The sequence below is a fragment of the Macadamia integrifolia genome, chromosome 11, assembly GCF_013358625.1.
Source record: "Macadamia integrifolia cultivar HAES 741 chromosome 11, SCU_Mint_v3, whole genome shotgun sequence".
In the NCBI taxonomy this organism is placed as follows: domain Eukaryota; kingdom Viridiplantae; phylum Streptophyta; class Magnoliopsida; order Proteales; family Proteaceae; genus Macadamia; species Macadamia integrifolia.
The window spans coordinates 1,593,961-1,607,299 of record NC_056567.1 but is presented as its reverse complement, the minus strand read 5'-3'; the positions used below and the strand labels follow the sequence as shown (position 1 = coordinate 1,607,299).

The 13,339-nt window shown below is 37.0% G+C and overlaps 2 protein-coding genes across 3 annotated transcripts; one reads left to right on the top strand and one right to left on the bottom strand.

The window, feature by feature from the left end:
* The first annotated feature begins 139 nt into the window (after window positions 1-139).
* Window positions 140-1,880, top strand: LOC122094075 (transcription initiation factor TFIID subunit 8). Of its 2 annotated transcripts, XR_006144615.1 has the most exons (3): window positions 140-1,195; window positions 1,378-1,475; window positions 1,618-1,880. XR_006144615.1 is itself a non-coding variant. In XM_042664727.1 (2 exons), the coding sequence occupies exon 1, from the start codon at window positions 287-289 to the stop codon at window positions 1,049-1,051; it is 765 nt and encodes a 254-aa protein (XP_042520661.1). In that variant the 5' UTR covers window positions 145-286; the 3' UTR covers window positions 1,052-1,195; window positions 1,378-1,880. The 2 variants fall into 2 exon arrangements, 1 of the variants encoding a protein (XP_042520661.1); XM_042664727.1 differs by having other exon boundaries at window positions 145-1,195; window positions 1,378-1,880.
* A 1,687-nt stretch (window positions 1,881-3,567) lies between these two features.
* LOC122093690 (vesicle-associated membrane protein 721) lies at window positions 3,568-12,858 on the bottom strand. Its single transcript, XM_042664088.1, has 5 exons — window positions 12,453-12,858; window positions 10,981-11,122; window positions 10,767-10,887; window positions 4,147-4,209; window positions 3,568-3,986 (listed from the first exon to the last, which is right to left on the bottom strand). The coding sequence occupies exons 1-5, from the start codon at window positions 12,640-12,642 to the stop codon at window positions 3,837-3,839; spliced, it is 666 nt and encodes a 221-aa protein (XP_042520022.1). The 5' UTR covers window positions 12,643-12,858; the 3' UTR covers window positions 3,568-3,836.
* Window positions 12,859-13,339: the final 481 nt, after the last annotated feature.

The window sequence follows — 13,339 nt, the reverse complement described above, 5'->3', positions numbered from 1 at the left end:
GATATTACAATAGACCCCATTAGAAACTGCTATTTTAGGATCTTTTCCAAAAAAACATTCTGATCCAACGATTTGTAGACTTATATAAGGAAAATAGAAGAGATTCAAAATTAAAGGCCTTGAGTGGCAACCTTGGTTGTGGACCCCACTCTTGAAAGCTCCAATCGGAAACCTTATATAGACTTGATAGACGTGAAAGTTCCAATTTTTAGGGTTTTGGGAGAAATTGATTCGTCTTCCTCCATGAAATCTCTGCAAATCTCCTTCTCTATTACAGATCATCGCCATGAGCAGAAACGATGAAAGAGAAACCAGAGCTCCCTCTCTCTTCAAGGGAGCCATATCGAAGATCGCAGTCGCTCAGATTTGCCAATATGTAGGCTTCACCGGCTCACAACACTCAGCCCTCGAAGCCCTCTCAGATATCGCAACCAGGTACATGGAAGCCCTAGCAAAGTCCGCTTCATCAAAAGCCAACTCCTGCTGTAGAACTGAATGCAATCTATACGATGTGATTCACGGGATCGAGGTTATGAACTCAGTACAAGGTTTTCCTGGTGCTTCGGAAATTAACAAATCGCTATTAGATTCTGCAATTATAAAGGATATCATGAGTTTCGTGAGTTGGGTCGATGAGATCCCCTTTGCAAAGCCGATCCCTCGCTCTAATAAGGGAAAAAGATCACGTGTTTCGCAATGTTTGAGTGAACCCAAAGAGGGTTACGATCAAAACAGGGGATTCTCTCACATTCCGTCATGGCTACCGGCGCTTCCTGATCCGAGTACGTACAAGAATAGTGAAGCTGGAGTTCGTAGAGAAGAAAAGAATGATTGGGAAACTAATGGAGTTGTTGATGTTGACGGGTATGGTTGTGAGAAGGGAAATGATTTGGAGGAGGAGAAGAGGGTTTTGCCGATTGAAAGGGCGAAGGTGAGATTCAAAATGGAGTTAGGGCTGAGAAACGGGATTTGCAGAGGAAATAATAAAGTAAAAGGGCTTCAAGGCAAGGACGGAGCAAGCAAGATCAGGAACAAGAATAGAAAAATATAATTTGATTTTTTGGGTTTTTTTGTTTTTTTCCCTATTTTTTAGGGAAATTAAAATCAGGCATTAACTTTAGCGGGGAATGCATATTAGGGTGGTTATAAGAATCGAACTCACGTCTCCACGATCGGAAGATTTCAAGCTGACCAGGTAACCTTATAGTCAGTTTTCTCGGGGTGTGTTAAAGTTTTGTAATATAGATAAGATATTATTGTTCTCTAAGTGTGGCACGTAATACTACCAAGTTTTGAAAAAAAAAAGGTTGAAACAGGCTTTTATTTGACCTGAAGCCTCATGTAATTATAGCTGAAGTAGTTGAAGTTACTTCGCAGGCAAACACGTTTAATCACTACATGGATAAGAGTTGCCATATATGTCCCAACCGCCTCATGTGAGAAGTTCAAGCTCTAGAGAAGCAAGTTTATGATTGGTATGTCTCCGATTTGATTTTTAGTAAAAGCATATTTAAAAATTTACCAAAAAAAAACATATCAAAATTTTTTTTTTTGACAGAATTTCTCATTTCAAATTAAAATTGTAATTGAATTATGTTAATCATTTTTTTGAGGAAGGTTACACCTTCATGGAGGCCAATGGGAGTTCACGTGGAAGTGTCAACAAGAAATTGTATGCTTCGATACCAAAATTGGTTTCAGATCCTCCATATCCTACGTTGATTTGTATGCCTCAATACCAAGATTGGTTTCAAATCCTCCATATCACTCTTTTTCGTTGTTTTGCCATGTTTCCCTATTTTTCTTTTACTTTTTATCTTGGCAGATCCATGTAATGACTCCATTTAGTTGGAAAAAGACTATGTTACTCTTTCATTTAACAATGTTATTTAACGTTTGTACCCTTGTTTTGTCCCAATCTACGGATATAGGATTGCCCATCACCAATATATATTCATTGTAAACGATTTTGCCAATCCAATTCTGACCCTTTTAACCGTAGTCCTAATTAAAATATGGAGAAACGTTTTCTATAGGAGAGTACAACTCCTACATATGCATAAAGACCAATGAGAGCACATGAGGAAACATCCATTGATCGAAAAAAAAAAAACATTTTCCCTTAAAATATAGCCATAAATCGGATCTAGAATTTTGAAACCTAATTTTTTTTTTTTTTCCATTTTTACTTGTAGTCTATTCTGAGAACGTTTCGAAGCACACAGATAGTTATTAAATTAGGATGTTATTTTTTAATATTTGCAATACGTGTTTCATATTATCTATCAATTATCATATGTACGTAACATACAAATGATATAAAAATTAAAATTTTAAATTTTAAAGATAAAAATATTATATTTAACATTTTTTTTTTTTCTAAACTCATTTCCTATTACTCAAATAATTAAATCAGAGAAAGAGAGACTGAGAGGGGGGTTGAACACAAATTCAACTAGACCCACGTCACCCACTATGCATGTTCACCTTAAAGACTAGAGAGAGTAACGACTCTAAGACTTAGTCAAACCAAAATGAGGTGAAAATTTTATTATTATTATTATTTTTGTATTAGTGTGAGAGATTACTTCAAGAAAGAAAAGCTGTCGGTTTTTATTAAAAAAGTAAGAAAAATAACATTAGAATAATGAATGCATAACAATCACATTTTTTTCTAAGGCTTATTGACTAATTCAAGATAAAGTTTTTTTTTTTTACATGGAATAAAATTCGATTGTAATTCGATTCGGCCGAATTATTCATGAATTTAAAAAAATCTATAAAATTCGATAATTTTTTAGAATTTTTTATTTGATTCAAATTCATACCAAATTATTCGTAAAATTAGATAAAATTCTATTCGATTGAATTATTCGCATTTAATTCGAAAAATTTAATAACTAGGCTGACACCATTAGTGTAAATAATCCAAATTGACAGCGGAGAAAGTGAAATACGCCTTTCTTTGTTATCAGTTTGATTGGGCTTTTGGAACAAAAATGAAAGTAAAAACAAGGACTCAATCCAGACCGGAGCAATCTAGCTTTGGGAAAACGTACACCATTGAACCAACAAGCCAATCTGGTGGGGCAATTTCACTGTCCATCAGAAATCCTGGGCATCCCCTCTAAAACACAGACTGCATGTTTTGGGCAATTTCACCGTCCATCAGAAATCCTGGGCATCCCCTCTAAAACACTGACTGCATGTTTTAGTGAATGGAATCAAGGAATGTCAAAATCCAAAATGTGGTGATTGAATCAATAAGATAGACAAGATAATTCTCAGAAGTTGCAGGTAATCCAAATAAAATTATCATAATTTTCCAGCTAATAGAACCGAGAGAAGTAATCTTGGCAAGGATGCTATAGCTTCACATTAGGAAGATTCACAAATCACAAAATTAAAAATAAAAAGCCACTTAACAAGTCAATACGACGATTCTTCGCAGCATTATGAAAACAGAGATCATGAAGCACTGCATTATAGCCATGGGTATAAGAAATTTACCAAAGCACTGTGCAAGCCCTTTCTCATACGAAGACATACAGATCAGAAGCTAAAAGATTGCAGACAAATTGTTGACAAGCAATATGATTTCATGATCACACTCTCACAACAATATCTCATATCACATGAAGTATGGTTTTATCTCAACAAATATATTTTCTTTAAGCCGTTTATATCCATCGTATCTACTTCCTAATTTCTGTCTACATACACAAATCATGATTCATTTATCTTCCCTAAGCAGTACAGCATGCAAAGGCTCCAGGACTAGGATCATCACAAACCCATTCTCCTCCAAAATATTAATCTTCAGTATGATGAGAGTCTCACTTCCCGCAGTTGAACCCATGGCAGACAGAGAGAACGATGATGAGAATCAAGGCAATCAAAATCCCCAAGACAATCAGCTTGATTTTCATGTTTTGTAGCCACATCTTCCTCCGGATCTTTGTGCCAGTAGTTCGGAAATCTTGTGCCTGTAACATGTTTGATTTCCCCAGAACAACAAAAATGTAGGTCATGATGTGATGTGGATTCAAATCTCACCTCTATCTAACAATTATTTCAGACTGCAACTACAAATGGAAATAGAGATCAAACAGCATCTATTTAGAGGACCAGTAAGGGTCCACTCACCTGTTGATGGAGATTCTCCGTCTTATCCACTAGAAGCTCAATCTTTTCTCCTCGATCAAGAACCTGCATTATAGGGTGAATTTCAGAGAATGTATCATCCAACCAACAAGATATCCGTGAATATTGAATAAAAAATACCTTAGCAAAGGCAAAGCTTACCCAACTTGACAGTCGTATTAAATGGAGCAGCAATAGTAAGGTTGGCGATGTGAAGATTAAAAGAAAGTTTCGAAAAACAAACTGGCATTGGACCATTCATGGGTCCAGTTCTAGTTTTTCCACACCCAAAAAAAAAAAAAAAAAACAAACAAACATCAACCAACCACAAAACTGGGTTTGACTGGGAAATCAAGAACTGCTTTAGTACCCAGTTTGATGGTTAAAAGTACTCAAGAGGGTCATTGAAGGTATATATCCTGGCAAACTGCCACTGTCCCCAGATCTTAATCACGTGATTAAAAATTCTTTTTAAGGTCATGGAGTAGAGGGAAATTGGTTGAAATTATTCAACAGGAATTGGGGAAGCCCATACAAAGAGACAAAAAGGAGCCCCCACATCTGATAAATCAATGCTCGCAAACCAAACTCGTCCAATCTGTCAAGAGACCAACGTTTGTAGTTGACCATTAGGTCAAGATTGGTTTAGCTTTACTGCTTTAAATCACTAATTACATCAATATAAGTGGAAGGCATTAGATATAAACAATTACTAACAGTAATTGAAGTAGCACCCACGGGCAAATTAACAAGATGTGATGCATTCAAAGTAATATTAGAACTTAGTACCATACTGGAGTTCTTTGTTAAATTTGTAGTTCCCAGATGTCAACACTTGAAAATCTAAACGTCCAGGTCCATGGTCACTATGTGGTCAATGGATCAGTAAAACAGAATAATCTCAAAGTAAACTACCGTTTCTGGAAAAGGTGGCAGTCAACAAGCTTGACTGGAAAGCTGGCCATCTGTTCGAACAATGGATGGCATTTTGCTCAACAAGCCTCTATGATAAAATTCACTCATCGCGTTTAATCACTGGTAACCGAATGCATGCAGAAGTCTACATATTTGACTAGCCCATGTCACATACGCAAAAAGAAATGAAAGGAATCAACAGCCACCCTACATTTTCTAGCATTGAACTGAAGAAATTTCCCGATGATTCTTAAGAGAATCAGATCCAGTCACATTCTTTTACACAGACAAAAGGTTCAACTTTCCAAGCACACAAACAAATAAAAACAGATAACTGAAGCCTTGTTATTCAACAGTATAACACGACTGATATGCCAGTGTCAACCAACCATCACAACATATAGAGTGATTAGCTCTATAGCTAGATCCATCAGAATAGAATGATTTGTGATGTAAATGAATAAAGTTGAATTGAAAAATGGAATATTGAATAAAGTAGATCGACCCACACTAGCACTACCACACAATAACTCTACCAAGGGTGATCCTATTACTTTACTGAGACAGGTAAACCAAGGAGAGTTCCCTCTGAGAAACGTATATAAGAATATCATCTTGTATAGCTCAAGCGGAAATACACAAATACTGGTTGTAAAGGATTTGTAATAGAAAGTTTTCAACTTCTTAGTCCCTGATTCAATCTTCCCTAAAGATACGAAGGAACAAAAATCCGGAAGTTCTTATTTGTGTTTGTGAGAAACTAGAAAGGATATAATAGGTGTTAGTAAATAGATCGAGCTAAAGACATTTTTCATTTTTATTTTATATGTGAGAATTTTCAAAAATGAAATTAGAGTAAATATAGATGGAATAAGACAGCTAATTTCTTATTAATTTATATTTATTTGGATAACTAATTCTAAGAACTCATTAGCTGTCTGCTCTCAGGTTGGCAGTAAGGGTCGAAAAAGCGCAATCACTCATTCATAAAACCAGCATTCTTGAGACCAAAGACTCGGCCAGAAAAGGGGGTAAAGCTCTGTTCCAGGTTCTTCTGCAGCTGGATTCTCTGAATCCACAAGAATCCTTAGAATGGGATTACAACTCAATAGGTTTAGTTTCAGTCTTGCACGCAAGACATCTAATGGTGTGGAGACGTGATACACAAAAATGACCTGAACCCAATGTCTTTCATCATTTCCAACGCCACTTACCTATATAATAACCCGTTATGCATGTAATCCATTATAAGGGGCCAAAGCAACTTGATGTCAACTTTCTTTATTCACTTCTCATTTCCCTCCCCACTGCTTCAGCCTCCTAGAGTTTGGCATACAGAAGTTTCCTTTCAGTCCCCTCACGCCAGTTGCGACGGGGAGCTGCTAGTACTAACATCAGAACCACAAGGGGGGGATTTAAAATCAGAGTGAAGCTTTGAGACTAATGCCTGCACAGCCTCTGTACACATCTCTAGTCATTGGATTCTTCTGAACATAAAACCCATGTAATTTCCCATTTCTTAAGAAAAATAATGATTTAGGATCAAGTACTTTATGAACACCAAGTTGTACAGTCAGTAACAGGCTCTGATACCAATCCTACACACCTTCTGCTGCATCTATCACCATGTTCTGCAGATACAACCAACACAAGTTTCCCTTTCTCTTCCGATGAATCATAGTTTAAAATAGCAACTTGAAAGGAACTAGGTAGTTCCGCCAGAGATATGGATTTAAATTACTTGCCTCTCCAACCGCAATTACCGCCCCTGCATTCTGATATTTTCAACATCACCACAATTTGCATTCTTGACAGGAACTAGGTAGTACCACATCTCCCCTGAGCTTGCTTATACCCATCCAAACTGATCAATAAGTGCCGTTTATTTCATCAACAGACAATCCCCTCTGTTGTGTATTGTATATAAACTGATTATTATCTTACTCAGAACTTCCTGCTCTTTATGAAGTAACTACAGCCATTGTCCCAAGAGCAACATTCATATCTGTAATGATTACCCAAAACCTTAAATTCTTTTGCTTATAAACCACCCTCCATTGTCTCATTCACCTTCTCCTTGCCATAGAAATCACTGTTGCATCCTTTCTATTTCCTCAAGCACTAAGGTCAGCATTCCAAATAGACATATTCCTTCAATAGTAAGGTAAAGAGCTATACTGCCACTCAAGAAAAATAATTCCATGCAGTCAATTCTCCTTGGAATATTCCAAAGTGTCATCCCAACAACAATTGGCCAGACAGAAGGAAGTAGACTGCATGTTAACACTTTAAGGGAGCCTACCAAGTGAACACCTGGACAGCTGTGCAGCTTCTTAAAGAATCCATCCACATTTCTCAATTGGCCAATCCCCATACATCAGACTTCTTTTGCAGCTCACCCTAAGACAATACATGATCTGAAACATAATCCCAAAATATTATAATATCATAGACATTGCAAGTGAGATATAATCTTGTAGCATCTCCAACTTGCTGTCCATAACTGAAGTGGATAATCAGTAACAGCTCACTGAATACATAAACCCACAAAATTAGCACAAGTGGAATATAAGGGACCAGCCTGTCTTAAAACCAAAGAGCCATAAAATTTATCAACATCCATCGCCATGTTTGCAAAACAAATCTGATTGTCATGATCCAAGCATGCATCAACTACCACCAAATAGCTATAAATCTCAACCTTTCCCAATCTAATCTTAAAATTACCACAATCCACTCAACTCTCATTTGAATGCTTTCATATGTGATCAGCACCCCATAAAGAATCACAACCCCCCTCCCACCCCCACGTTTCTCCAAAAACACCGTTTACACTTACAAATTTCTGTCACCTTGAGTCAAGCATCAAAGTTTCACAAGTATTGAATATTCACATTGACCATAAGTTAACAATAGATTAGCCAAATCTTGTGTTCATTTGAAAATTGATGTATTGCAGGATTTTTTTCTTTCTTATGCAATGCAAACAATTCTGAGTAAGACATCCTATGTCCCTTTTCCATGTAAGACATAATACTCATGTCAGTGTCCACAAACTCAGTGTCATATCTCAGTTTTGAAATGTACACCAAATAACTAATCTGAATAAATAGGACAAATAAGACAAACTGGGTATACAAATAACACAAACCGAAGTAACCACCACCTATGGAGTCCATGCAATTCTCAGGCCTGAAAGGTGTTTAGTGTGACCACATTGAATTTAACCAGTCAAAACACTATTATTATTTCCAAAGATCAAAATTCCTGGTTTCCCATCAGCATCCTATCTAAAGAACATTGCGAAAGGAAACCATATTCATAGAGGGTGTTTCACCACACCATGTACCACTACAATGTCGTAGCATCATGGCTTAAGAAGGTTCAAGGAAGCCTTTCAAAAAATGAAACAAAATATTATATGGTAGCACTAGATCTAGGGTAGCAAGGAAGCATCAAAACATTTCTCTCTCTATATCTGACCACACAAGGTGCCTCTGGATAGTTGTTTATATAGAATTATAAGCCATGCAAGGAGACATGAAAAATCTCTAAAATAGAATCAGAAAGAAAAAAGCACAGCAGCAGAATTTGGAAAGGGAAGTACATGGTAAAAGTAAAGAATATTTGAAGCTGATAAAATGACCTCTATTGCAGATCCTAAATCCTCATCGCTTAGGACATGTCTTGACAGCAAGTAACCAGGGTAAAGGATATGCGACCGATCACCCTCACACTGATATGGTCAGTTTTTTTTCTGAAAAACTGCGGAAGGGAGAGAGAGTGGCAAGCAAACGCTGAGGGAGATGGACCAAGAAGGGGCAGCAGATTCATTGCAGCACCACCAAGAACACAAAAAAGAAAAGAAAAGGTGGGGGGGGGGGGATGGAGAAAAGGATAACGATGAAGGGAAGCCGGAACAATATTTTCTGTTCATCACTACCTCCCCATCCCTCTGTATTGTTTTTCTTGTGGCAGAAGCCTTAGCTATCAAAGTTAAAACTTAAAAGGGAAAGGTTGCATTTCACACTTAAGCCCTAGGAACTTATAAATTCCATTTAAGCCCTAGGAACTTATAAATTCCATTTAAGCCCTAGGAACTTATAAATTCCATTTAAGCCCTTTGAGGCTGATATTTAAGCCCATGTTGAGTAATTGTAAACTCGGGTAACAGCCTCTCCATTATGTGGGGGTAAGGCTGTGTACATTATGACCCTCCCCAAACCCCGCAGTGGCGGGAGCCTCATGCACTGGGTACCCCCCCCCTTTTCTTAAAGTGCTTAGAAGTATATTTTATTTCTTATCTAAATAGGGCTTACAACTTAATTTTTATCCCCTTCTCAGCTTATAACTTATATCCAAGTCAGGACCCTGCAGTATCCAAATCCTATGTTTCAAGGGTCAAATAGACTCAACACCATGTCAAATACTCATACCCAATCTCCATAGTCAAGCTAATGAATCATATATTGTCATTGCAGAGCAGCATACACCTCTACCACATCATAGTAGACAGTACGAGGTTATTGTCATTGCACAGCAGCATACACCTCTACCACATCATAGTAGACAATACGAGCTTTCATAGGGACATCCAGATAAATAAACAAAGGCAGCCAAGGAGATTGTTATATTAATTGCAAAGCCAAAATCATTGGCATCATTGGATCTATGATTGGGAAAATAAATCTATCACATCATGTCATACCTTAAAAGTTTCAAGGAGGTCTTAATATAAATTAAAGGGAAAAAATAAAATAAATAAATACCAAGTTAAGGTTGTTTACATAGAATTATTCCAACTCGATAATCATTAGTAGGTTAGTAGCACTATATCTAGGATTTAGAAAAACACCAAACAAATCTCTCTTACAGCCACATAAGAAGATGTGAGTCACATCTCTAAGATAAGGCTACCTAACAAAAAAGGAACATTATAAATGTCGTCAACAAAGTTAATGAGATAATACTTAAACAATAGCCTTAATATAAAGAAAGATGGTCATCTTTTAACTTCAGCCATTCCAAACGCATGACAACACCTCTATGAATCTTTATGCACAAAACATCTCTAGCTTTAATAATTGTTTCTTTCATTCACCCAAACACAAAGTACATATAAATCCAATCTGGGAAAATCTATATCATAGTGACAAGAGTCCTTAAGCAGCTTGCATGGGCACTTTGATAATATTCCAAGTAAAAAACATTGATGGAGAATCCAGCTAAACCCTACTAATAGCTTTATGGTATCAGAGAAGATGTCTTCACTGAAAATGAAATTCAATGGCTAAAACATTAAAAATGGTGTTCAGTTTTGTACATATGACTGAACAAATATACAAAGACAGTGCCAGTAAAGATGTAATATTAAAGACTTAGCCTCATAGGTAAACCTATCCTACCATTGCAAATTCATACCAATAAATCGGGGGGAGGGGGGTTGTAATAATGTCAATGGTTCTCTTCTCACCCCTCTAAAATATGTTGCTTTAAATGTACATCCTAATATCCATTGCATGATCAAAGCACTTAAATTTTGTAGGTTCATCAGAAACTTATAAAATGGGGGACAATCATACCTCGGCATACACCATAAAGCATGATCAATTTGAACCAAGAAAGGAAACTTCAATGCAAAAATTTCACTCATTACCTTGAAAGCTAGAAAACTCACGCACAAAGGCATATAATGGGAGTACATATACCTTTTCGATATTCTCCATCATAACACCTTTGACTTCAGAAACCTGGGCCTTCACCTTTGCCAGCTTGCTTATCTCATCAGGATGGTCAATACAGTACTGCATGTGTTCCTTCAATTTTGACCTGCAGTATAAAGGAATTTCAGATTCATCAAGTACCATAAAACAGTTAGAAGGCTCTATCAGCATTTTGAGGGTCTACAGTCCAAAGCAATACCCAAATTCCTTGTTAAGGCTGTTAGCAGGTGCGGTTGCAGCCTTTCCCCCGCCATATCTTGAAACAAAGTCATCCTTGATACGCTCCAAGAAGGCAATGGGGACCTGTCTTCCTACAGATTCATCTGCAACTACACAATATGCTGCACCACCACAAACAGTTGAAAACTTGACATTTACAAATATCAAAGTGATTCAATGAAACTAGAATCATATCAGCAATAACTAAGCAACAAACTCCACTTCTTTACATGTCATGCATTTTTCCATTTCAACTAAACAACAGGACAGTAATATATCGGAAGAATGATTACAGATATGTAATAAAATAAACAAGCTTATATATAGGCTCCGTTTGTCTCCATGTAAAAAGGTGAAAATGGATAAAGTTCCTGTAAAACAGGATTTTCCATTTTTGTTATGAAGATTAAAAAAAAAAAAAATGATAATAAAGGAAAACTTTACACTACATATTTGTCGCACAGAAAATTTTACAAGAAAACAAAGGGTCATGCGAACAAATTTTTATAGAAAATGCCGCTTTTACTAACAAACTTAATCCAGACATCTTAAAAATCCATATAAGTTGTGAAATGCTTTAATATTTGGCAACATGGACAACAACAGCAACTCAGCCTTATCCCAACTAGATGGGGTCGGCTACATGGATCCGATCTCTTGGCCACATGGACATGGTCACAAATCCATGTCGGATGAAATTAAACCGAAAAAAGTTTAACAAAGTTCAACCATGGAAAAGTTTAAACCAAACAAATTGAATGAATAACAGCAAAAATGACAAGCACAGATCAATGAATAGTTCCTCTAACTCACAAATCTTATGCGTCCAACTGTCAGGCCAACACCTAGATCGGTCACATAAAAACGTTATCGACTAATCTAATCACCAAATCAATAGCCTTTCTAAACATTACTGGATACTCACAAACCATATGTCCGCAGAGATTCAACCCAAACGAGGCCTCAATTTTTATTACCAGGATACCACAAGTCCAAAACATGAAAATCCGGAAGAATCCTAACAGAACGAAATCCAAGCAAACCACAGTCCGAGTTACACGTATCATACAAATTCCAACTTATGGAACTTTATCCATCCATTTTCGGGCTTAATTAATTTACTCCAGATCGCTACAAGTGACAAACACATTACAGGTAAGATACTTATCCGAAGAGCGTGATTCAAGCTAATTCGCCAACAGACCTGCTGAGGTCCACCCTAACCAGTTCCACAAAAAACACCTCCTCCCACGGAAACCAGATCTAACGAAATTAAATTAACCTAGGGCATCAAATTCACGGAACCAGAAAATCCGAACCACATTTCACAACAAATTTAGGAACCAAAAATCAAAACCAAACGGAAATCCAAAACACTTCTGCCACACGTCTCAAACTCAAGAAAAGCTAAAAGAAACGAAATAAACCAGATCGGACATCAGGAGTACTTACTGTAACCGTCATCGACGAGATAATTGAAGGTGTGGCCATCGCAGTTGTAGGTAAACTTGTTGTTGCTGGCCGGAAGCTTCTGAAGACATTGCAAGGCGATCGAATTGAAATTCCCAGTGAATTCAGTAAATTCTGCGAGAACAACAGTTCCGCGAGCAACGAAAGCATAGATCAAAGACTTCTGTCCCATGTTGTTATAGAAATTTTTCTACAGATCTTGTTTCTTCTCTCTCTCGCTCGCTCTCCGTCTCTATCTCTGCAAATCTTTGCTTCGACGAGAAGAGAAGAGAAATGAAAAGAGAAAGGAAGAGAAAGAAAGAGTTAGGGTTTATATAAGGGGGAAGAAAGCTGCTTTTGCCGCAACTTATACTCAAGAAATGATGGCAAAGGGTCTCTCTCAGTCCGTCTCGTCTCATGCGCAGATGCGCTACAGCACAACCAAGTCTTTCCTTCGTTTTTCAATTTTCAACTTTTTTGAAAGTTAAAATGACGAAAATGTCCCCCGATTGGTGCTTTTATGTTTATCTGCTGTCTTACCAATTACCATTAATTTGAAATTGTCTGTACAGTACGGATACACGTGTGCCATCCGCTTTTGTGGGGTCCATGTAGATAATCTGTTTTAAGTACGAGGTGATGGGTGGATCATGGCGGTTCAATTAGAATCTTTAATTCTTAAATTTTCATCTATATCGTGCCTATTATGACCATTTGTGAGATAGATTTTGAATCCCTATTGATGGCCACTAATATTCTATAATTCATTTTGGGAAGGAGTTTCCGGTGGAAAGTGCAGCTTCTAAATGTGTGCAACGCCAATAGGGGTGTACGAGGAAACATCAATAAGGATATCATTTTTTATCTTATAATAGATGAATCGATCATTT